This window comes from Centroberyx gerrardi, chromosome 8, assembly GCF_048128805.1.
Source record: "Centroberyx gerrardi isolate f3 chromosome 8, fCenGer3.hap1.cur.20231027, whole genome shotgun sequence".
Classification (NCBI taxonomy): Eukaryota; Metazoa; Chordata; class Actinopteri; order Beryciformes; family Berycidae; genus Centroberyx; species Centroberyx gerrardi.
Genome location: NC_136004.1, coordinates 26,872,333 through 26,894,591, shown reverse-complemented (window position 1 = coordinate 26,894,591; position 22,259 = coordinate 26,872,333). Strand labels below are relative to the sequence as shown.

At 43.2% G+C, this 22,259-nt stretch overlaps 1 protein-coding gene across 1 annotated transcript in view; it reads right to left on the bottom strand.

Annotated features, from left to right (window-relative positions):
* col27a1b (collagen, type XXVII, alpha 1b) overlaps positions 1-22,259 on the bottom strand; it is a 60,008-nt gene that overhangs the window by 2,312 nt on the left and 35,437 nt on the right. The window contains exons 14-59 of the mRNA XM_071897703.2: positions 21,322-21,366; positions 20,991-21,044; positions 20,616-20,660; positions 20,330-20,383; positions 20,151-20,204; positions 19,067-19,120; positions 18,903-18,956; positions 18,764-18,817; positions 18,619-18,663; positions 17,398-17,451; positions 17,119-17,163; positions 16,854-16,907; positions 16,664-16,717; positions 16,198-16,251; positions 14,972-15,025; positions 12,357-12,410; positions 11,823-11,867; positions 11,119-11,163; positions 10,867-10,920; positions 10,142-10,195; positions 9,984-10,037; positions 9,818-9,871; positions 9,415-9,468; positions 8,058-8,165; positions 7,894-7,947; positions 7,510-7,617; positions 7,383-7,436; positions 6,737-6,790; positions 5,682-5,738; positions 5,532-5,585; positions 5,365-5,418; positions 5,205-5,258; positions 5,010-5,063; positions 4,783-4,890; positions 4,583-4,690; positions 3,934-4,041; positions 3,766-3,819; positions 2,726-2,788; positions 2,502-2,555; positions 2,365-2,400; positions 1,843-1,860; positions 1,657-1,692; positions 1,520-1,546; positions 1,361-1,426; positions 888-1,056; positions 646-755 (exon numbers count right to left, since the gene is read on the bottom strand). Of these exons, the coding sequence (XP_071753804.2) occupies positions 646-755; positions 888-1,056; positions 1,361-1,426; positions 1,520-1,546; positions 1,657-1,692; positions 1,843-1,860; positions 2,365-2,400; positions 2,502-2,555; positions 2,726-2,788; positions 3,766-3,819; positions 3,934-4,041; positions 4,583-4,690; positions 4,783-4,890; positions 5,010-5,063; positions 5,205-5,258; positions 5,365-5,418; positions 5,532-5,585; positions 5,682-5,738; positions 6,737-6,790; positions 7,383-7,436; positions 7,510-7,617; positions 7,894-7,947; positions 8,058-8,165; positions 9,415-9,468; positions 9,818-9,871; positions 9,984-10,037; positions 10,142-10,195; positions 10,867-10,920; positions 11,119-11,163; positions 11,823-11,867; positions 12,357-12,410; positions 14,972-15,025; positions 16,198-16,251; positions 16,664-16,717; positions 16,854-16,907; positions 17,119-17,163; positions 17,398-17,451; positions 18,619-18,663; positions 18,764-18,817; positions 18,903-18,956; positions 19,067-19,120; positions 20,151-20,204; positions 20,330-20,383; positions 20,616-20,660; positions 20,991-21,044; positions 21,322-21,366 (2,796 nt within the window). The remainder of the gene's footprint in view (positions 1-645; positions 756-887; positions 1,057-1,360; positions 1,427-1,519; positions 1,547-1,656; positions 1,693-1,842; positions 1,861-2,364; positions 2,401-2,501; positions 2,556-2,725; positions 2,789-3,765; positions 3,820-3,933; positions 4,042-4,582; positions 4,691-4,782; positions 4,891-5,009; positions 5,064-5,204; positions 5,259-5,364; positions 5,419-5,531; positions 5,586-5,681; positions 5,739-6,736; positions 6,791-7,382; positions 7,437-7,509; positions 7,618-7,893; positions 7,948-8,057; positions 8,166-9,414; positions 9,469-9,817; positions 9,872-9,983; positions 10,038-10,141; positions 10,196-10,866; positions 10,921-11,118; positions 11,164-11,822; positions 11,868-12,356; positions 12,411-14,971; positions 15,026-16,197; positions 16,252-16,663; positions 16,718-16,853; positions 16,908-17,118; positions 17,164-17,397; positions 17,452-18,618; positions 18,664-18,763; positions 18,818-18,902; positions 18,957-19,066; positions 19,121-20,150; positions 20,205-20,329; positions 20,384-20,615; positions 20,661-20,990; positions 21,045-21,321; positions 21,367-22,259) is intronic.

Genomic DNA, 22,259 nt, shown 5'->3' with positions numbered 1-22,259 from the left:
CATATTAGACAGCACGGTTTAAGTATTATCATGTGTTCCCACAATTGTGTTTTGTGTTTACAATTGAATCCAGACACTGGGTCTCAATTTGTGTTCTTGTGTCCTCCATGAGGCGTTTGATGTTGTATCTAATGGTTGAAGTACGATTCCAAAACAAAAGAATGTGAGGACGGGGGACGGATGAAGATCCTGGAAGCTTACTTGCCAACCATCGTACTGTGACTTGGCCAACGAGAATGAATGGGAAGCCCCAAGATTCATTGCGGGAACGACGCATCACGTCCAAACAACACTACAGTCTATAGTACAGAGCCAGTTGAGACAGATGGGAAAATGAACAGCTGTGCGGCTTAATTGATCACATGCACGACATCAAGCCCATCTCCAACTGTAAGGAAGCTTCTCTGTGCTCAAGCTCTTGAGAAATGTGTTCTTTCCAAGGCAACTTGGGAACAACGTTCTCCACAAGGACGCCAGTATCAACCTGGCATTCTTGGATTTGATGTTCACTCACTGTCTGCAGAGCTTGCTAACCAAAGATGTGCCAGGTGTGGTTTTGTCTGAATCCAAGTAATATGTATTCAAATTTTACGGGGTGTTTTGTCTAGCTAAGGCAAATGGCTAAATGTGAGAGGTGATCTTAACCTTGGAAACTGTGATGGGTTTCAGGCAAGTCTGTCCGCCACCAGTGAAGTTACATGCCACCTCAATAGTGTCAGCAGAGCAGCCCAGGTTTGGGTCGATCCAGTAAGTGCCTTTCAAAGAGTAGCAGTGGAAGAGAAAACGACTCTTAATTAACAAGGACAACATGAACATGTGCAAAATACACTGTACATATATATAATGTTACGGAGCATTTTAAAAGTCTCTCCATGTAGGCTCCTCACCGTCGTACATCCTCTGCTCACAGTCTTGGAGGTCTCGGCAGATGCGGGCGGGATTGTCGCGGGTTCCGAGCGGGTTCTTCAGGCTCTGGATCAGGGTGCTGAGGTGCTGCAGCGTCTTGAAGATCTCTGTGCCCTGGTCTAACATGGGCAGGTCCATATTCTGATAATTCTGCTTTGGACATAAATATGGACGTATTTTTGTATGATTTTGTACAACTCTGAATTTATTTACTCTTTGTTCACCAGCCTACACTTCGATTCTTTGCTTCTGCAATGATGAGATTTCCCTTCAGGGATCATGACCTCTATGACAGATATTTTAAATGTGAGTGTTATGTGTGCATGCAAGATAGAATTGCAGTACTTGTTCAATTTATTACAAAGAAAGTCCATATCAGCAATCACCAGAGACTAACCAACAAGCAACAGTGATTCCTTGCAATGAGAGCAATATAGTTTCCATCAAAACTGACCTCTGACCTCAGCGCAGCATGGGAATCAATGATGACTTGAAAGGCAGCACCAAGAGCCTCCTTTTTCTACCGAAGAAGACAACAAGGAAATTAGGCCACCAGATTCATTTACACTTAAATCTTCCTGATACATTGACAAGTAAAGGGAAATATACTTACAAATGAAAGGGGAGAACTAGGAAGCCCCTGGAAACCAAAGAGAGAAAGACACATATAGCCATAATTTTCACTTGTTTAAAGGAAAACGAGATGTATGCAGTGTATGTCTTTTTTCATATGTTAAATGAAGAACTTACTGGTGGTCCAGGTGGTCCACGAGGACCAGGGGGTCCCTGAGAAATTGCACCACAACATTAGGCTTCAAAGTAGTACAGCTTAGCCTATACAGAAGTTGATTAATTAATGAATTAATTTCCTCTACTATTGAGAGAATCACAGGCCTTAGTTAAGAAGAATAATTACAGAGACGAGTAATTACTTACTCTTGGTCCTCGTAACCCCTGTTGAACGAGAAAGAAAGAGAAAGACAAAGCAATATTCATAAGTGGACCATCCCAGATCAATTGAATGTATCTGACAGTATTTTGCAGGCAATTGAAAGCAGACAAGATATTGTTCTATCATGTATAACTTCATCCTACTCCTGCAGATTCAATAGACAATCTTTATGTTGAATTGCTAGACGAATTGAATTTCCTCTCCACTTCTTCCTTGTAAGCCTGTTCACAGCACTCTGTTTTCACACTATCAATCCATACGTGAACTGTGTGTGAGAGTCCAACAGAGAGCTTTAGATGAGCATGCAGCCAACATTTATCAACCTGACATGAATTCCACTGCAGCTAAGTGTCACTGTGAGTGTAACAACAAACACCGGAGCACAATAGGAAATGAAAAGTGCTGTGGGCGAAGGAGGCTGAGTGGTGTGCCCTCTCCATACTAAGTATTCTATTCTGTACTCACACTACAGACAGAAAAGGATTCATCAAAACAGAGCCACGCACCGTCTCCCCTCGACTTCCTTTGTCACCCTGGGGTCCCTGATGGAGAGAAAGGAGAGAGAGCATCACTCCATCACTGCCAAAAAAGAGAGAGGAGTAACATGATGTTTGGCAGATGCGATGAGATATGAGGTACATACAGGATGACCGCTGGGGCCAATGATGCCAACAGGGCCCATAGCTCCCTCCATACCCTGGAAAGCAGATGTACGTTAGTGACAGCGGACTGATATGATGGAGCACCCGATGAAGCACTACTTATTTTTGTGTGGAGTGTGCAGTTTGTGGGACAGAGTTCAGTGCAGTGGCATTGGCTGAAATCCTGCGTTCACGCTGTCAAGTCTACCATCAATCTTCATCTTACCATCAAGCCACGTGGTCCTTTTGGTCCCTGTATCCCTGCTGGGCCTATGTCTCCTGGAGGTCCCTGAAAAGAAGCAAACACCTGTTTTTATAACAGACAAGGTGTGACATGCTCAAAGTTTAAAGGGGCATCAAGTAATCGGTGACATTTATCGACCTCTATCGGCGAACAGTAGGAATTGCAGCAATATCGACAGGACTTATCCCCTTAAGCCACAGTCCCCTTAAGCCACAGCCCCCCATACACACAATAAAGTCACATTTCCATAATAGGAACAAGTAAGCTAGCTATTTAGAGCAGAAATTCAACAAAAAAATCTGAATTATTGCCCCTTTAAACCAGGGTGATGGCATAACTATCTGAAACATGGTTTAATCATTCGACATCACTCCTCCAGGATTTGAGTCGTTTCAAAGGTCCGTTTCAAAGCCTTTGATTCTGCCTTTTTACCTGATGAATTTGCTCTAATCAATGACATAACTGGTCTTTAATCATGACTGCTGAGTTGGAACATCCACTGCACACAACTCACACTCTACACAAAGCTCATCTGCTTCACACTCCTCTTCAAACCCTACTATAACTGACTGAGCACAGTAGGAACACATCCAACATCATTGGCAATCACAGGGCTCTAAATTATAGAGCAAAGGTTTAGTAAAGCCTCTGTTTCTGCAGCTGGCAATAATCTATAGTGCACGCATAAGCAATGCAGACTTATGGTGTGTATGTGTTGGGGAGTAGCAGAGGCCATCGTGGAACTACGGTAACAACTAACAGTTTTTATTTTAACTCTTCCCAAAGACCGTAAATATACTGTACCTCTACACCATTACAGGGTTTTAAATTTCACCAACATATCAGATTAATCATCAGCCAAAAACAGATTTACAACTGTAAAAAGCTTTCATCAGAGCCATATCATAGGTCTGGCCTCAGAGTTAGGAACTTAATTCAGATGGGGAAACTTTATAACTTTATAGGTCTGAGTGAACTGAGGTCACGATGTTGGTGGTGAATGACGTTGGATGGGAGCGTACCTGTGGTCCGAACAAACCCAGCATCCCTGGAAATCCTTGTTCACCAGTATCCCCCTGATGCACAAAGAAACAGGGAAATTAATGTGATCCTCATCACTACACAGGCGATGAAACATATAAAGGAATGTTAAGTAATGAGTTGTTTATTTTTGCTAAATCAGTACTGACTGGTTGCCCTTTGGGTCCCTGGTCTCCTTGTTTTCCTGGCAGTCCCATCCCACCAATGAAGCCTCTCTTCCCTCTCGGCCCAGTTTGGCCTGGAAGACCCCTTTCACCCTGGAGCACACATGCAGACACACACACACACACACAAGCCATGAGGCCATGCAAAAAAAGACAAATTCATTAACACTTCACAACACCAACTCACCCAAATTATTCTAGCACATATAAGGTATTTTGAAAGGTGGCGTAAAGACTTTGCACAAAGAGTTTGGTCATTCAGAATAGCTGCTATCACTGATGTAAGACGCGAGCATCGTCACCAGAGAGTCAGGCAAGCAAGGAAGAGAGTTTTCCATCCTAGAATCAGATCAGATCAGAGAACGTTCCAGTTGTAAAGAGCGCTTTAGGGTGCAAGGGTGCCAGCCTCGGTGGATTAGTTTTAAAGCTCAAGTATGCAATCCACTTGCAATTGGTGATCAAATTTGCTTGCGTAGAAATCTTTCCAGGGCTTGTTTGTACCACAACTTGATTTGCATAAATGTCTTAGTGAATAAGACAAAAACTCTCCGCTCTTAGCTCAAGCAACCGAGGCACAAAAATAAAGCAAATTGCCCTCTCAACGCAGTCTTAGTGACCTGGACTTCAGTCTCACCTTGGGTCCAAAGGAGCCTTGACTTCCGGGAAGCCCCAGCACACCAGTTTTACCATGCTGCCCAGGTTTGCCAGTTAAGCCAAATTCTCCGTCATCTCCTTGCTCCCCCTGAATAGATGCAAGGAGATAATTGGTGAACCACTGTCACAGCCACTGTTCATTTCAGGCAGTGAAAAGAGCACCACTGATAGCGCCGTTACCTTGAGTCCTTTGCCTCCGTCTTTACCAGGTGGCCCATCTATTCCAGGCTGGCCCTCAAGTCCCTCCCTGCCCACCACCCCCCGTGGGCCAGGAGGACCCTCTGGACCCTTGGAAATAAAATCAGAAATGTTCATGTTGAAGCCTGCGTTGGTTCTAGCACATGCATGTAGCTTGACTGTGACTTCTTTCTGATTATTTAATGAGAAAAGCCACTCATCCTACTCACTGGTGGTCCTTTGGTCCCAGACACGCCTCTTGCCCCTGATTTTCCTTTCCGACCCTGGAGCAGAAAGAGCTCATGATCCACAGCTCTAACATGTTTGCACCATGACAGAAAACACAGTCCAACAATATTGCATGAAGTATTCAGTGTATCATGCAAAAAAAAAAAAAATCATGCCACTATTATTTTTGTCCTTACTTGATCACCTTTGGATCCTTTCGGCCCTTGTTGTCCCTTTGGCCCAGGATGTCCCTGAAATTATCATTACTGTTTGATTTGAATTGCCTTGATTTGTGTCGGGACATTTAGACACTGAGTTTTACATTTTAAGACATGAAAGAGATACACAGATACTTACAGGAAGCCCTGGGGCACCGGCTTCGCCTCGCTCTCCATCAACTCCTATTAGACCCTGAAAAATGTAATTTTCTACATTACGATGTATAGAACTTCTTCAACTTCAACTTAATTGGCACCATGACTAATGGGAAAAACGATAGCATCTCAGTTTTTCATCTCACTCACAATGTATCCTGGGTCGCCTGGCTCTCCTCTATCTCCTCTGTCTCCAGGAGGACCCTGGGTTCACATGGGAGCGAGAAACAATGAGACTTGCACGCCCAGTATAACACTATCACACAACACAGGAAAACCAGCAGCATGTAAGGAACTCACTCTGTCACCTTGGGGACCTGGAGGCCCTTCCACCTTGCTGTCCTCCCCCTGTTCACCCTAACACAAACAATATGGAAAAAGACAAACAACTACAATCAGACATTTCCCTCTAAGCTATGGTCTATTCAAAACCGACACATGGTTTGTTTCAAAGAGCATTACACCCCAAAAACATGTCCCGCAGTCTTTATCTGAATGGCATTAAAAGCGCTCACCCACAATGATCCCATTTCAAATAATAGGGCCCAATGGCTGTTGCAGTGTCTTTATATGATTCATTAAACAGGAGCCAAGGATGTATGTATGTTTTTAATGGGCCGGGTGCCATGCATGTGCCAAATCAAATAAGTGAGCAGCCCAGCAGGCATCTAACACTAGAAGAATAATGAGTGGTGGCCAGGGACTGAGCTCAGCTGTCACCCATGCTGGTGAAATAAATGATATTGTTGCAACAACACTTTAAACTGAATTCTGATTCTGCTCTGAATTTAAACAGTCTGGTTTAGTGCCAGGGTTACCTAGCTCTCTGAGAGACAATTCTCAATCGCACGTACGGCAATGGCCCGTGCAGCAGCACAATATTGAACTCATTAGACAGCAAGCAAGGCCATTATTTTGATGATATTGGCAAACACAAAATAACAATAACAAATATCCGGTGTCTGTTTACCAAACAGTAACTGATATCCACAAAACGATGAGGAGATTCAGAAGAGTCCAGGTACTTGTGGCTAATTATGTACATTTGACAGCATGTCTAGTGAGTTAATGAGATGTGTCTTGATCCGTATCAGTGATCAAATTAAGGATCTCTTCAAGAGCAATTACAAGAACAGCGAGACAGACAGAAGAAACGCTAATTAGGTGCACAACTATAACCCCCATGTGTCAAAACAATAGACCATGGCCTTAAAGAGAATGTGCTGCAGGACAGTTTTACAATGGTAAGTAATGCTATCATTACTAGCCCCGCAGAGACCATTAGTCTACTATAGACACAACCAATTAAGTTGCAGAGGGCTATTAGGCGCAGCAAGTAAGTGTGGGAAGTGTACCTTTTCACCTTTTGGTCCAGGAGGCCCCAGTGGGCCCTGTGGTCCCGTGTGACCCTGTGACAACAAAAAGGATCAAGAAAGAGTTTGTGAAAGACTGTGATTCATCCACATCAGTACAAGACAAGCACAATACCTGCTCACAAATCAGTAGTGTCATTCAATAACATGGTGTATGAAATATTGCCCCAGATAAAAATACCTTCTCTCTATTGATCAAACATCAAATCTGGTTATTTCACCAGGTTATATTACACCTATACTGTTTTTCAATTCAATATTAATGTCAAAGTTTCAAGCAAAATTCAAAGTTTGACACATCTAGTTCAGTGTGAGACAGTAGAGGAGGCTGGAGCGCTACTTAGCTTCTCATGGTGCAAAGTTACAAATATTAAATTTTCTACGCTGTTGTTTCAATAGCAACAGAAAAAGATGGGTCCATGGCTATAAACAGTTCAAAAGCCTTTATTTTATTGGTTGTCCTTAAGAGAAGGTTAAAAACATTGATTGTTACCACTTTTAAACCTTTTTGCACAGCCAACAGATTAAAGGCTTTCTAATGGTTTTGGGAGTGTCTGAGATCCCTCATTTTCATTACATCTTGTAATTAAATGTTTCATGACATCACTGTTATTGGGGGAACTCTTACCTCATAACCTGCTATGCCTGGATCCCCCTGTTGGCCCATCCTCCCTGGAGCGCCCTATGGAAATATATACATTTAGCCCACAACCAATGACAACCAATACATTTCCTTCCTTCTGTGGAGGTCTTACCACTGGCCCGATGGTTCCTCTTGTTCCCTTCTGCCCGACGAACCCCGCCTCTCCCTGTTCACCGATTGGCCCGGTCTCGCCCAGGTGACCCTGGTGACCCTTGCTGCCCTGGAGAGAGGCCATCATGGAGCAAGTATGCAGTGAGAGTATGAACTTCCTCCAGCCACTGAGCAGTTGTGTGGGTAGTTTGGCAATTCAAACATTTCATATTGAGTGTCTGTTTGAAGAGCACGTCCAATGTCATGCTCACGGAGGGCGCTGACCTCGTTGTTTGTTTACCACTACAGCAGACGGCCATTAAACCCGGCGCACAAGAGACAGCAGCTTGACAGACATGCAAGAATGACCGGTGTATTTCAGCAGCGAGCGAGTGCACTGACAAACCTTTTCTCCTGGTTTTCCTCTGTCGCCAATTTTGCCAGGTTTACCCTCTTGACCCTAGTAAAAGAAAATCGAAAGGGGTGTGTAAGTGGACAGACAGAGCAGTCTCTTCAGGGGGATTGAATGAAATGCAAGCTGGTTAAGTAGAAGTTGGCTTAGACACTCACCCTTACACCCAGCAGTCCAGGAGGCCCAGGAGGTCCTTCCTTTCCTTTCAGCCCGATTGTACCCCGGTCTCCTTTAGCACCCTCTGGCCCAGCGTCCCCCTTTTCACCCTGATAGAAGTCAAGTGAAATCTAAATGATCGTGCAGTTCACCGACAATATTGGCCTATTTCAAATGAATCACAAAGCAGCCAAAGCCAGGGTTTGGGCCGGTTCCGATTTAAATAATTTTTAAATTAGCAGGTTAGAATATTCAAACTATGGAAAAAATATTCAGTAGAAGTACATGTGTCACTTTTGCGAAATGTAAACAAAAATTGGAGGCACTCATCACATCCCCATTAGGAACTTTGTAACTGTTACTTGTGGTAAAATCATCTGTGTGGTTAATTCTCCACAGTGCAATCAAAGCAACTCTCACAAACAAGTAATGTCGGATGTGTGGTTTTTACTATTTGACAGTTGGCACAATAGAAGGCCACATGCTTCCGGTGATGATGGGTGTCTCCAAAAAGTGTTTAGAAATGAGGAGGGGACCTAATAACTTTCATTGTTTACTAAGATGAAATCCTCTGATCATTTGCTGAATTTCAATTTACGTCAAGTGAAATGAAATTGAACTGATTTTCATCCCGCTAACAGTTAATAGCACTTGCTGCAAATCCCTCTTGAGCTGCAGTTTTCCATCCAGGAGCCTCACTGTGGCCAAGAAACCCAGAAAGTAGTTTACTATCCCGACTAACAGAAAATATCCTGTGCAGAATGGAGCTGTACAGACTCTCAGGTCGACTCTGTTCTAATCCCCAATGTTCTCTGTGCTCACGTTTAGCCTTGTAAGACACCTTCTCTCGGCCAAAAGCTGTTTGTGGGTCTGTCAGCCATACTTCCAGCAGCTTGGCTCTGACGGATACGCAGACTTTTTGTGCTTCTCTGAATCCATTTTTTCTGTCACAACAATTGCCAGACAGTAGAGCTCTTAAAATAGGACTGCTATCTGTTTTCACTAAGCGTCGACAGAATGCAGCTCCAGCTGTACAAAGGCCAACTTTTCACAAGCAATACTTAACTCGCTCTAATGACGATGAACTGCTGTTCCAGTAAACAACAGAATTCATTGGGTCCACGCAAATCCAGTTTCAGAGAAGATTTGATCAGTATTGAAATTATATTGATTGCTGGTCACAAGTTATTTGTCATTACATCATGTCATTTTCATGTATTGTACTAAGTTTGGTTAAATCACTCTTCTATATCAGTTAAGTTAGTGAAGTACAGTCAGTGTTGTGAGGTGAAGTCATGGTGAACCTAACCGTGTGAATACAGTGTATAATTTCCCATTGTGTATAATCTCCTTACTTACCTTGGCTCCATCAGGTCCACTTTGTCCAGCCTCCCCATCAATGCCTGGCTCACCCTGATAGAGAGAGGATCAACATATTACGGTTGCAATATGTTAAAGTGTTACTAAGGACAATAATCAGAGGAAGCAAAGAGAAGTGTGATAGTCCCTGATGAGCAGGCCAAAGCTTGCCAAAATAGTGGTTGAATATATTTTGAATGATTGAAAAAACAGATTTGCTACTTGGCTTGTCCTATCTTGCAAATGATGGGTCCATTTTTGAGTCTTTTCAAGTGTTTGCCAAGATAAATCCAGTGCACCTTAACCAAGTTCAAATATTTGAAACCATATTCCATTTTATTTTTGCCAATGTCTGCAGTCAGCCTTTTCAGATGCATGCATAAATGAATTGTGGGATACTCACTCTCTGGCCCATCAAACCCTGCTCCCCGATGTTGCCAGCTGGACCAATGGCACCCTGTCAGGCAGAGAAATACGACAGCAACATCACTGATGCTGTCTTCATGGTGTACAACACAAACACGCTCGGACACATTTATCAGCATTCTGCAGCATGAAGAGAACCTCACCTTCTGTCCAGGCTCGCCAGGCAGACCCCACTCCCCAACCTTCCCTGGCGGCCCCTGCCAGAGAACAAGGATTGCCTTTAATATTGAAATCTAAAGTGCAGTTCAGCGCTACAACAGAGGGTAACAAGTCCCAGCACCACTTGTGTGATCAAACTCACCTTCGGTCCCATCTCCCCCAGCGGCCCGATTGTTCCTGCTGGCCCCGTTGGTCCCTGAGATGAGAAAGCAGAGGCACCAATAAAAAGGCTGTCTTCAAAGAACAGTTCCTAATCTCGGACAAACACATTTAAAAGTGACAGTAAAGGAGGAATGTGAAAAGAAATGAGAACCAGGCAGAAAGTGTGGATTTGTGGAGATAAGTTAATCTACGGGGCTGAGAGCCTTCAAAACACTGCGCCAAAGCTTCTGTAAGTGATGGAAACAGGCCTGCTGTTATAGAGACACATTCAGGCTACAATAAAGCTGCTTCTCCAGGAAAAAAGATGGTGTAAATCAAATTGTCTCAGACTCACTACTCCTCTCCTTGTGTCTAAGAGACTTGGGCAGAATGAGAGAAAGAGGATTAGGCTCTTCGGGGCTTTTCGACCAGGGGATGGATTTCCAGGCAGCAGTGAATAAGACATGTCAAGACTGAAAATATAGAGTTTATATGTAAGGCTAAGACGAGAGGCGTGCAGAACGTGCTAGAGAGCTAAAGGTTATTATAGATAATGTGAAATTAAAGTCTCTACTATTCTGCCACCCCAGTCCCCCGCCCCCAAAATCCCATTTAATTGAACCAGACAGAGCAAGGCTCTAAATATGAAAACTATCACCATAGCCTGATACCAAAATTGAGGAACCTATATAGGTGACACTCATATAGGCAAATACTGTAACTTACTGGTTCCCCTGCAATTCCTTTGGCTCCCGGAGGTCCCGAGGGTCCTTGAACACCCTGGAAATAATACAGTCGTTTATAACACACACTACTACTATTCACACAGACATGAATTCATGTTGAAGTGCTACAACACCCACTAGAATAACAGTGCACCACACAAGCTTCTCTTATCCATTTACTGTTCCCCAAAAAAGTGTCCACCCCAAAATCAAGACTGACCTAAAAGAGACCTCTGTTAGCCCAATCACTTACTGGAAATCCCTTAGGCCCGGCTTCACCTGGCTCACCGATCTTTCCCTGCGGCAAAACAACACAAACAGAAAGATAAGTTGAACTCACAACAGATGAACAACAAGATAGAGGCTCATGCTGTAGTTTGTTGTTGTATAATGTCAAACAAGACTAGGGCTCTTTCTCTATGTTCTTGTGCGTTCTTGTGTCCTCCATGACGCGTTTTACGCAACGTCTCACAGCCAAAGCACGACTCCAAACCAAAAGAACGCGAGGACAGATCGATATGCACAAAGTTTACTTGACAGACGAGGATGCACTGGGCAGTGACTTGGCCAAAGAGAATAAATGCGAAGACCCAAGATTCATTGCAAGAACAACGCATCACATCTACAGTACAGAGCCGGTTGAAACAGATGGGAAAATGCAATAGCTGTGCATCGTACACGCCATGTCAAGCAACACAGCCTATCTCAAACTGTAAGGATGCTTTTCTGTGTTCACTTTCATGAGAAGTTTGTTCTCTCCAAGACAACTTTGGAAGATAGTAAAAAAAAGTGTCGACTTGGCATGCATGGTTTTGATATTTAGCCTCGATATTTGTTCTGTAACCTTGAGGACTTGAATGGACACGCGCCTGAGAGTCTAACCAGGATCAGCGCTAATAGTGCTAATAGCGTTATTACTGTTATGAAGGGAAAGTAAAGAAGCTTAACTCTTCTTACCATCTCCCCAGGGAAGCCCAATTTTCCTGGTGGACCATCAGGGCCCTGCAAAGAAAACATTCAACAGACTCTGCTCAAGACTTAACTTTCTTAAATCCCCCAGAGTTAAACATTTCCCCGACTGTATGAAGTACCAGCACCATCATTATTTAAGACCCTTTGATTAAAGGTTCTGTTGTTGGATGTTGAGTTAGCAAAGACTGTCCCTTAAAGATTCCTTAGATGTTAAAAATAGTCGACATAATTGGAGACTTTTGAACAAAGCTGCTTGTAAAAGTTTTCATGACTTTTTTTCCCCCCTTACTGAAACTTGAGGCTGAGCTGCTGTTTTGTTGCCTTTCTGTTTATCCTTGCTTTCCACTTTGACAGATTTGATGTGTGCAATTAGAGAGCTGACGGCTAAACATTGCTATAAGGCAATATATAAGTGAGTGTTTGCCAGATGGAGTAATGTTATCGATCAACAAAGGCCCACACAGTTGAACTCAATATGAGACTGACCGTTTTTTCCAACTTTGACCTCTTAGTGCTTACCTTCACTCCAGTAGACCCCTTCTCCCCCACTGGGCCATCAGGACCCCTCGGACCCTGCGGAAAGAAAACAAGCAGTGATTGATGAATATCTCTGGAATAACTTGTCCTCTCACAGGCCTGAAACACACGTGTTGTATCACGTGTAAACTCGATGAATTGCGGCTCTTGATCTAAATTTTGTCGTCCACATTTAGTAGAAATTGGAAGGCAATGCCCATGGCTTTATTACATACTATGGTTTAGGGAACATTGGAGAGACACCACAGAAGATTGTGGCTCTTTTTGCAAATACTTGGCTTCTCCAAATTAGATCCGCAGTATGCCCAATCCACACTACAGACTTTGTCCCCATCTTCTTTCCACACTCGCACATAGTGGGGCCGTGGTATTCAGCCACTGCACACTGGGGATATTGTACCGTAGGCTTTTGGAAAGGTCATGAGTGGGTCTGAGTCCTATAGCTGACTCATCCTTGCCTCTCAAATGGTACCAAGCTGTCCACTGCCAGGGAACATTAAAGGAATGAGTGCGTCTTTTGAGGGTTGCTGATGTAAGTGCTATATCTACAGTAGATCTAAATAAAGCCAGTGCAGAATACAGTTCTAACTTATATAAGGCCTTGATGTTTCCACCGCTGCTAGGCAATTTAGCAGGGGTTGAAGAGTATGGATAAAATCCCAAGAGGAAGAGTGTTCACTGGTCAGTCTAATGGGGTCTATGGAGTTTTCTTATTCGTTGGTGTTTGGAGCGAGAGTAGAGACGGGCCACTGCTATTGCACAGTTTGAGTCCAATCGTCTATTTTAGACCACACACAATTTGGTCTAATACTGAGTCTTATCTGTAAATGAGGTGCGATAATTTTTACTTTTTCCAATGCAAGTCAATTTGTTTCAAGAACTTTCTCAAATCAAGTTGTATCATGTTGATACTAGTGGAGTGATTTTGCCTCATTTCAGATATTGTAAAAAACATTATTGAAAACAGATGAAACTGCATTGGAAACCCTGAAATTATCTCAACCCATTGCCATTTTGTTTACTTGTTTTAGGAAAATTAGATTTTAAAAACTCAAAACCCGACTAAATGACTTATTCAGATGGATATGTTTTATATTGTGCAGATATTTACTATCACCATCACCCCACCCTTCATTTTGTTTGAGAAAACCACAATCAGTTCTGCTTCAGATCCATGCAGCCAGAACAGACGCATTGGCTGGATGCTCACCCATTTCCACCAGCTTTCTTTGAAATTGCGCCAATATATATATAGGGTTTTAGGCTGAGAGACTGAGCGTTCTGTTGAAACGCCAGAGATAAAAAGGGCCATGGATTATTTGATGATAACGATTCGCTTAGACATCCGAGAGATGCATCACCTGCTGAAGGTTGGAGTGCTTTCAGTGCTTAAAATCAGATGAGTCAGTTCGAGGTGTGTGTGTGTGTGTGTGTGTGTGTGTGGAAGTGGGATGTTTTGACAAAGTTGAATGACATGATGCTGAAGTATGACTAAACCCTCCAGAAGTAACATTCAAAATCTTAAGAGGACATGAAAGCAAACACAAAATAAACAAATCGGATTGGATACCCCATACAAATAGCTGTCACTTGCTATCATCTGTTTTATGTGCTGTACATATTGCTTTTTATGGATTTTTCTGAATCATTGTTGTTGACTCTATGTAGCAATATACATGGGTCTGGTTTTTAAAATGTAAGACTTCTAATGCTATTTGTGTTATTTGTTTGGAAATAATATCAATATTTTATATGCAAAACTCTGGACACAGGTAGAGACTGTTTCAAGTTTTCAAAATAAAAGCCTTTAGTGTTTTTTTTTTACGATCTAGTCTTTCTACTATTAAGAATTACTCCCCACAGTGTCTCACAGTGCTTCATCTCACTGGTCTAAATTCTATTTTCAAAAGCCTTGATGTAATTTTCAGCTATTATAGTTATTAAATATTAAATTTGTGACTGCTTGTGATATCAGGGGAGCCATGTAAAACCAATCTACAGAATTAAATGCCTTAATCATACCATTTATTCATGTTAGATCAATTATTCATCCAGTCCAATGATCCTGCTGTGCAACCAAGGGCTATTTTCCCAAATTAGAAAACTGAATTCTGGGAAAGCCAGCTAACATTGGAATTATGTTGTGCTTTTTGCAGACACAGCCATGCACACACGATTTCATGTACAGAAACTCCAGGGCGTTTTACATAATGTTGGGACTCATGAACTTTACAACAAACAGAATCTGATGAAACTATTTTGGTATTTTAGGGTGAGCACCAATAGAGAAAGTTAGCTTGGATATCAGAGGAAAGGGGTGTTGGTGAGATCGGTACGTCATAATACGATTTATCAAGTGATTTTTCTTTTTACTTGTGTCTACATAGTGATATAGTTTAATCCAAAGACTCTTTATTATATTTTGGTGATATCTTTGTTGCTCTGCGCTCAGTGCTGTGGTGTTTCTGCACTGCACTTCCCAGAGATCACCTGTCAATCAAACAGTGTGGCCAGTTCAACCACTACTGAACTACCCAGTTCTTCTTTCTTCTTCTATTTATTCCAAACAAACCGCTGTAGCTGCTGCTGTCTCTTACCCGCCGGCCTTTGGGTCCTCTGATGCCGATAGCTCCGCGTGAACCAGGAGGCCCCTGAATGTGGGTGAAAACATATTCTTAGAGTATGACTGTATGTAATAATAATAAGAATAATAATACATTTTATTTGTATAGTGCTTTTCTAAATGCTCAAAGACGCTTTACATAGTAAACGAGATACACAAAACACATAACAGACAATATCAATGAATAAGACAGAGAATAAAACATTTCAAATAGGGAGAAACACAAGAAAGTTAAAGTTAAAAGACTAGGAGGCCGGAAGAGAGTTAGAGATTAAAAGCAGTGTACATAAGAATCATAGCTGGATCTATCATGCGATGCAATATCCTTCTACATTTTCTTTAGCCCACCAAATAGCTACAGTATACTGTAACTATAGTATTTTGTGTCTCTATTAGACTAAGACCGATGTATCGGGTCAGTATTTGACATTTATCGGTCATGTGGTCCACCTTTGATATGATGGAAGTTCCTTATGTTTTTTTTATAAATGAATTCTTCATTTAAAGGTAGTAATGTATCCCAGAGTTTCCCTTACCATTTAATTGTTGGGTCACCCTGCTGTAAAGAGATGCTAACCCTAAACAAATGTTATCCGTATGAGTTTCAATGGAGAGTTTTAGTGTCACACGATGGTTTAAATGTTGTTTCAGAGGCTTTTCCATCCTGCCAAGAGTAAAATTCTGTGAAAAAACACTGAATACTTATTGGCATGAAAACAGAAATGTTAAAACATATTGAATATTGGCACATAATATTGCTATCAGCAGTTTCAATATCTGGATCTGGATCTGTATCGGCGTTCAAAACCCCATATCAGTCGAACCCTAGGCTGTATAATTACCCGCTAACAACAACAGAGCTTTATAGCCAGGGATTGTTCAGTGTCTGTGTTGTCTGTGACCCAGACAACGGCACTTCATTCAGTCAGCTTCACATCCAAGAGGAAACTGTTAGTAAGTCGCGATCCAAACTTCTGCTTTCAAAGATATATCTGGGAAAAGTCGTTACAGCAGACTGCGGAGATGGAAACAAGCGTAAGAGTCGAAGAGTCAGGAAGATAAAGAAGAGAAGAACAAGAAGAGTGAGAACACAAAGACGAGGACGAGAACAAGAGCGGAGCAGCAAGTCGGCTGGGTGCAAAGACCCGCGATAAACTACAAAGACCGGGAGTTTGAGTGCACTTTAAGACTTGAACTCACTGGGATCCCTTGTGGTCCGGGTGAGCCGCTCTCTCCAGGCGTTCCAGGGTGACCCTGATGGAGAGAACAACACAAGTCAAATAACAAGCGAACCTGAGGACGCAACAAGCGAAACATGTTGTTCGCTCATTTTATCAGCCTATTTTGCAAATGCTATAAGAAAAATAAAGATGTGAGTATTATTGTCAGCAGTCTAACAGTGTGTGGTTGGATCATTTCTTTATATAACTCAAATAATATGTAGATTCTTTAAATTAGCTCTCAAATCTGTGATGAAACTGGATGGATTTTTTTTTTCCAGATCATAGATGACTGTTGTTTGATGACTATGTGGCCAACTGAGAAAACATTTTAAAAACTTCTGCTCTCAATTCAGCCTCTCCAAGCGCATCGCACCCCGTACCCTACCCACTTAGAGTTGAACGCCCCCCTGGGAGGAGAGACGGGGTCCAGACTTACTCCTTACCATCGCCCCCTTTTCCCCTGGCGGCCCGGGGAGGCCCGTTTTCCCTCGGTCCCCCTGAAGAAGCACACACCACTGTTAGAGCAATGTCACATGGCACGCCGACAGAAGACACTACGGCAGATTAAAACGGATGCTGGGCGACGTAAATGTGGATAGCGACAAATTGTGACAGATAGAGACCGCCGCTGACCTTTTCTCCGGCGATGCCTGTCTCACCAGCAGGCCCGATGAAACCGGGGAGTCCCTGGGGAGCAGATTTGAGAAAACATGCCTTCTTACTTCGTCTCAGTTCTTATTATTCCATTACTGTTGTTATATTTCTCATAATCGGCTGCAGAGCTATGGGGCACCGACAAAACAGACACACACACACACACACACACACACACACACACACACACACTGCATCAAGCTAAAATCAGCAGAAAGAGACAGAGAGAGAGAAAAGCCTTTACCCTCTCGCCAAGCTTTCCGACCTCGCCAGTTATCCCGGTCTCGCCCTACAGCAAAGGAGCCAATTAGCATATCACAAACTTATTCATGCCTTTCTTTTTTAGTTCAAAAAATCAGTAGAAATGTGCTTAGAGGCCCGTTCCCCTGTGGTAAGGGAGAATTAACATCTAATTTACACATATTCAGATGATGCATTATCATAAAAGAGAGCCGGGGAGAGAATGTTCAGCTAAAGATGACAGGGATTCGGCAGTGGATGTGCCCCCCCTATTAGGTCTGACCTTGAGTCCATCTGGGCCTGTCTTTCCGGGGAATCCCTGCCTCCCAGGTCTGCCCTGAACAGAAAGCAAAAATGACACATAGAAGTGTACCGCAGGTCCCCAGAACAAACAATAAAAGTCACTGTCCTCTGTAAAAAAAGGTGCAGCCTGTGAGTCTGTTGTCCCTCAAGTGGCCGCGGCATAAAACAAACCAACAATTGATGCCGAAAGAAAAAACATCCCTTTTAGAAATTCAACGAGCCATAAATCCATCAAAGCTCAACAAAGAGCCATTTGCAGCATCAAAGGCTGCATATTACTCACAAAAGTCATTGGGTCAATTGTGTGTTTGTTTACAGTAATCATTTGTGGGTTATACACTTTGGGAGATGGCAGATTGGACTCAACTATTGCCAAAACAGAGAGGACAGTCTGGATGAGTTTGATTGGAAGAGTCTACAGCTATTGTTTAGCCTGGGACTGTTCCAGACAAACACTTTTTTTTAGATCATGATCGTCACTGTGGGTTTCATTATACTGCATTGTACTAGTACAAAACAATCCTATTTGTTTCTTACAAAGCCTAAGTTTGGCTTGGATCCCTCTATATTCAGATGTTTATGATTACTAAGACAGAATATAAATCTATCTACGGTGGAGAGATTTGACTTGGAAATATAGTTAACAAGTGGGACAGAGTTATTTCATAGTAGCCAGTCATTCAATATATTTTATGACATATTGTTTTACTTCTCTAATAGATGGTAATACATTATGTTGTTGTCAGTGTTTGGGAAAATTGTTCCTTTTCCAGAAAAAGCAGATATTTTGACGGCTTCATCAAATAAATAAATGATATTTAGCCAAATGAGTGGGACCCTGTTTCCTTTGGTTGAAACTGAAAGGGGTTTGTTTTTATAATCTATCATACTTGACAGTGATGAGTTCTTTATGACAGAAAAGAGCCTAGCAATTTGCTAACCAATCTGGTGATATGAATACACACTGTGTCTCATATGTGTCTTTCAAAATAGCTTCAGAACAATAGAAAGATGTTTCTGCCAAAGGCTTACCATATATTACTGGCCATAGTTATTCCGGCAAAGCTAAACTTAGGCAGAGACACATGGCCCCCTGGTGTGTCATGTGTGGTGTGGTGCGGTGTGTGGGTCCTACACTTAACTGTGCTATTGTGTTTTCTAATTGGTCTGGAGCTGCAGGGCTTATCCAATCAGCACTCACCTCGAGTCCAGAGGCTCCAGCTGGCCCAAGTGGTCCCTCATCACCCTGTCAAGAAAATGGTGGCAAAAGGTCAGTGGAAGAAAAAGTGCTGTATTTTGCTGGTTAACAGAGGAGATATAACAAACAATAACAAAGTGAAACCCACCTCAAGTCCAGGTGTTCCCCTTGGACCAGGTAAGCCTCTTGTCCCTGGCTTCCCCTGTACAGAACAACACAGGAGGTTAGCTTCCACTTCACTTCTGCTGCACGAGGTTTGGTATATAAAGTAATGTCACTTTACTAACCTTTGGCCCCTCAGGGCCATTTTGACCCGGTGGGCCAATGTCACCCGGAAAGCCCTGGGAAGATACCAGAAAATGTTTTCACCTCAACAAAGCAGCATGCTCTTCTGCATGTAGGATTGCATACAGTTATGTTGTTCTATCCAGAATGCAGCGTTTGGTCTTACCTCCGGACCAGGAGGGCCAGATAAACCATCGGGGCCTTTGTCACCAGGTTTACCCTAGGAAATGTCAAAAACCTTGATGTTATCACATACCTCTGTAAACTCTGCATAACTTTCACTGAACTGTTGAAAAATTAAAGATACTGTGGCCCAGATTCACTGAAGGTTTGCAGGGAAGAGCCTGCACTATATCACCAAAATGATCAAATCAGAACACCATGCTGTTCACTGAGTACAATGAGTGGAAAGCTGCCTAATAGCTCTGGTCAAAGAACAAAGCTTCTTTATTCCTGCCATGCTCATGCAAATGTAAGTTATAAGTAAATCTCATTATTTTTACTAACACTTGGCAACACCAACTCCCCCAAATTATTGTAGCGCATATACGTAAGATCGTAAAGACTTTGCGCAAAGAGTTTGGTCGTTCACAACGGCTGCTGTCACTGCTGCAAGACACTGGCATCATCGCCAGAAAGTCAGGAAAGCGAGGGAAAGAGTTTTCCATCCTAAAATCTCAGATCAGAGAACGCTCCAATTATAAAGGGCACTTTAGGGCATGAGGGTGCCAGGCTTGATGGATTAGTCTTCAAGCTGACGCATGTAATTTGGACTTGGAATTTGCCTGTGCAGTGCTCTTTTTAAGGAGTTGTTTTTGCCACAGCTTGATTTGCATATATTTTTTTAGTGAATAAGACAAAAACTGCACTCTTAGCTCAAGTAACTGAGACACAAAAAATGTGCAAATTGCAGCAAAATCTTGCTGAATCTGGACCTATGACTACTTACAGGCCTATGGGCTACTCTGTACTCTAATCTTAGAGATCCTAACTAACTCTGCACTCGGACCAATGGCAGCCACATCGCTGAACTCCTGTCAAACGGTGGATTTGAGCTACTGTAGGTGTTTACTAGGTGTAGTTCCAATCATGTTGCAACAACAGGCCGGATAAATAGCCATGCTTGTATGGGGTTTCCATGTCAACAACTAGATGATTGTGGTCAACACTGGATGATGTTTTGCCAATCGTAGGAAATTAACAGACTTCTCGCAACTAGTTTCAGTATTCCGGTGAGTGTGGGAAAATACCTGTGGTCCAGGTTTTCCACGAGGACCTGGCAACCCAGGTGAGCCCTGGATACCCTGGATTGTAAACAAGCCAGAAAGACAAACAAGTGGGCCGGGTGTCAAAAAAAAAAGTTTCACATAAATTAACATGCTGGTCAGCTATACTGTAAAAACTATGAAGTGAGAGTGAAAAGAAATACCTTGTCCCCTTGGAATCCGCACTCCCCCGGCTCTCCTGGTAAGCCAACTTCCCCCTGAGAAAAGAAAAAAAAAAAAACACGGCATGACAACAGTAATCAAAATGTTGACAGAAATGATTCAATCAACATGAGCCACCAGAGTGCTGAGCCACACAAGTCACGCATGATAGCTTTGTGTTGTCTGCTAGCTTCTACAGAGTAGGCAGATACAGTTATGTGATGTGGTCATCTCTAGCATGCTTGGATTCAGATGGTTAATAGACTAAGAAAGACATATGCAGATCACCTTATCACCTTTCAGTCCTGGTTCCCCTGGGTTTCCTGGTACTCCCTTGGAGGAAAAAAATAAACAAAAACAGAAACACGATGAATGAGCAGCGCTGGAATTTCCCTATTAAGTCGGGGTTTACATACTCGGGCTGCGGAACAAGACGTGGTGGGAGAAACCAAACTTTTAACCCAAAGTGCACAGATTTGATCCCAATACCAGCCATGCGTCCCGTCACAGCAACACACTGAGCCCCTGTCTGCTGAAGTACTGTAAGATGTTCTGGATAAGAGCATCAACTGAACCGCTAAAATGCAAATGGTTTACACACCCGGGCATCTATCCGACTCCCATTACACCCAAACCAAAGCCAGACGGGGGGACATAATTTACCTTCAGTCCTGGCGGTCCTGGTAAGCCCATCATGCCTACAGGACCCATGTCTCCCTGCCACCAACAACACACAGAAAACACATACTTATAACACTGAATGAGCACATACCCCCCTGCTACCCCGCTTCCCATAATAATCCAATTTCAACATTTACCACAGTTCATCAGCGAGCTGCGACTTTGTTCCCTTTCATGTCAGCTACAGTTACGCCTAATATCACAGAACAGACGGCAAACCTGCAGAGACTGAGCTGAATGTGCCTATAGAAGGATCTGGAAGCGGGGAGAGAAGTGAGGAGGATGTAACAACAACAGGGCTTTTAATACTCACAATAAGACCAGGGACTCCACATGGGCCGGGAGCTCCCAGCTCACCCTAGGAGGGAGAGAGAGAGAGAGAGAGAGAGAGACAGAGAGAGACAGAGAGAGAGATAACGAGAGAGAGAGAGAGAGAGAGAGAGAGAGCAAAGGTTTGCAAAGGTTAAAGGGGCTCTATTCAACACAAACGCTGTCAGAGAGCGGTGTAGAGCTGCAGGGGGCCATGTTATAGAAAGCGGGCGCATGCATGCACACGTGTGTGTGTGCACGGTACACTGTAGGGGCGCGCATGTAAGCGTGCACTGTGCTCGGTCCGCGCTCGCTTCTATATGTACAAGCGTGTTTCTCCGCCGGTAGTTTGAGTAATGTATCGCCCCAGTCTTTAGCATAATGAATGAGCGCCTGGCACTGCACACAGAGAGGCTTGTTGTCCAAATTATCTTCCCCCACGGCCACATGCCATGCCCACATCCTCTCTGAGCAACATAACCAATGAGAGAGAGAGAGAGAGAGAGAGGGAGAGAGGAAGAGGGAGAGAGAGAGAGGAAGAGGGAGAGAGAGAGAGAGGGAGAAGGGAGAGATGGATGACACACAGCCCAGTGTGGCCTTCCTGCCCCCTCTTCCATTTCCCTATGAATGAAAGGAGATGAATTCAGCCAAATGGAACATCCCCTCTTCCCTCTGGAGAGCGAGGAAATGAGGCCCGGAGAGGTTCTCGGAGGTCAGCCAATCACAATCTAACACTAAACCTGTCAATCGAGAGCCGCGAGGGTCAAACTAAGGAGAGAAGAAAGGCAAGTGAAATTGGTGATGCTGCCCTCATTACTGTAGTATGGATTATGACGGGTGACTGACTGACTGACTGACTGCCTAGCTGAATGACTCACTGACTGACTGACTGACTGACTGATTGACTGACTGACTGACTGACTGACTGCCTAGCTGACTAAC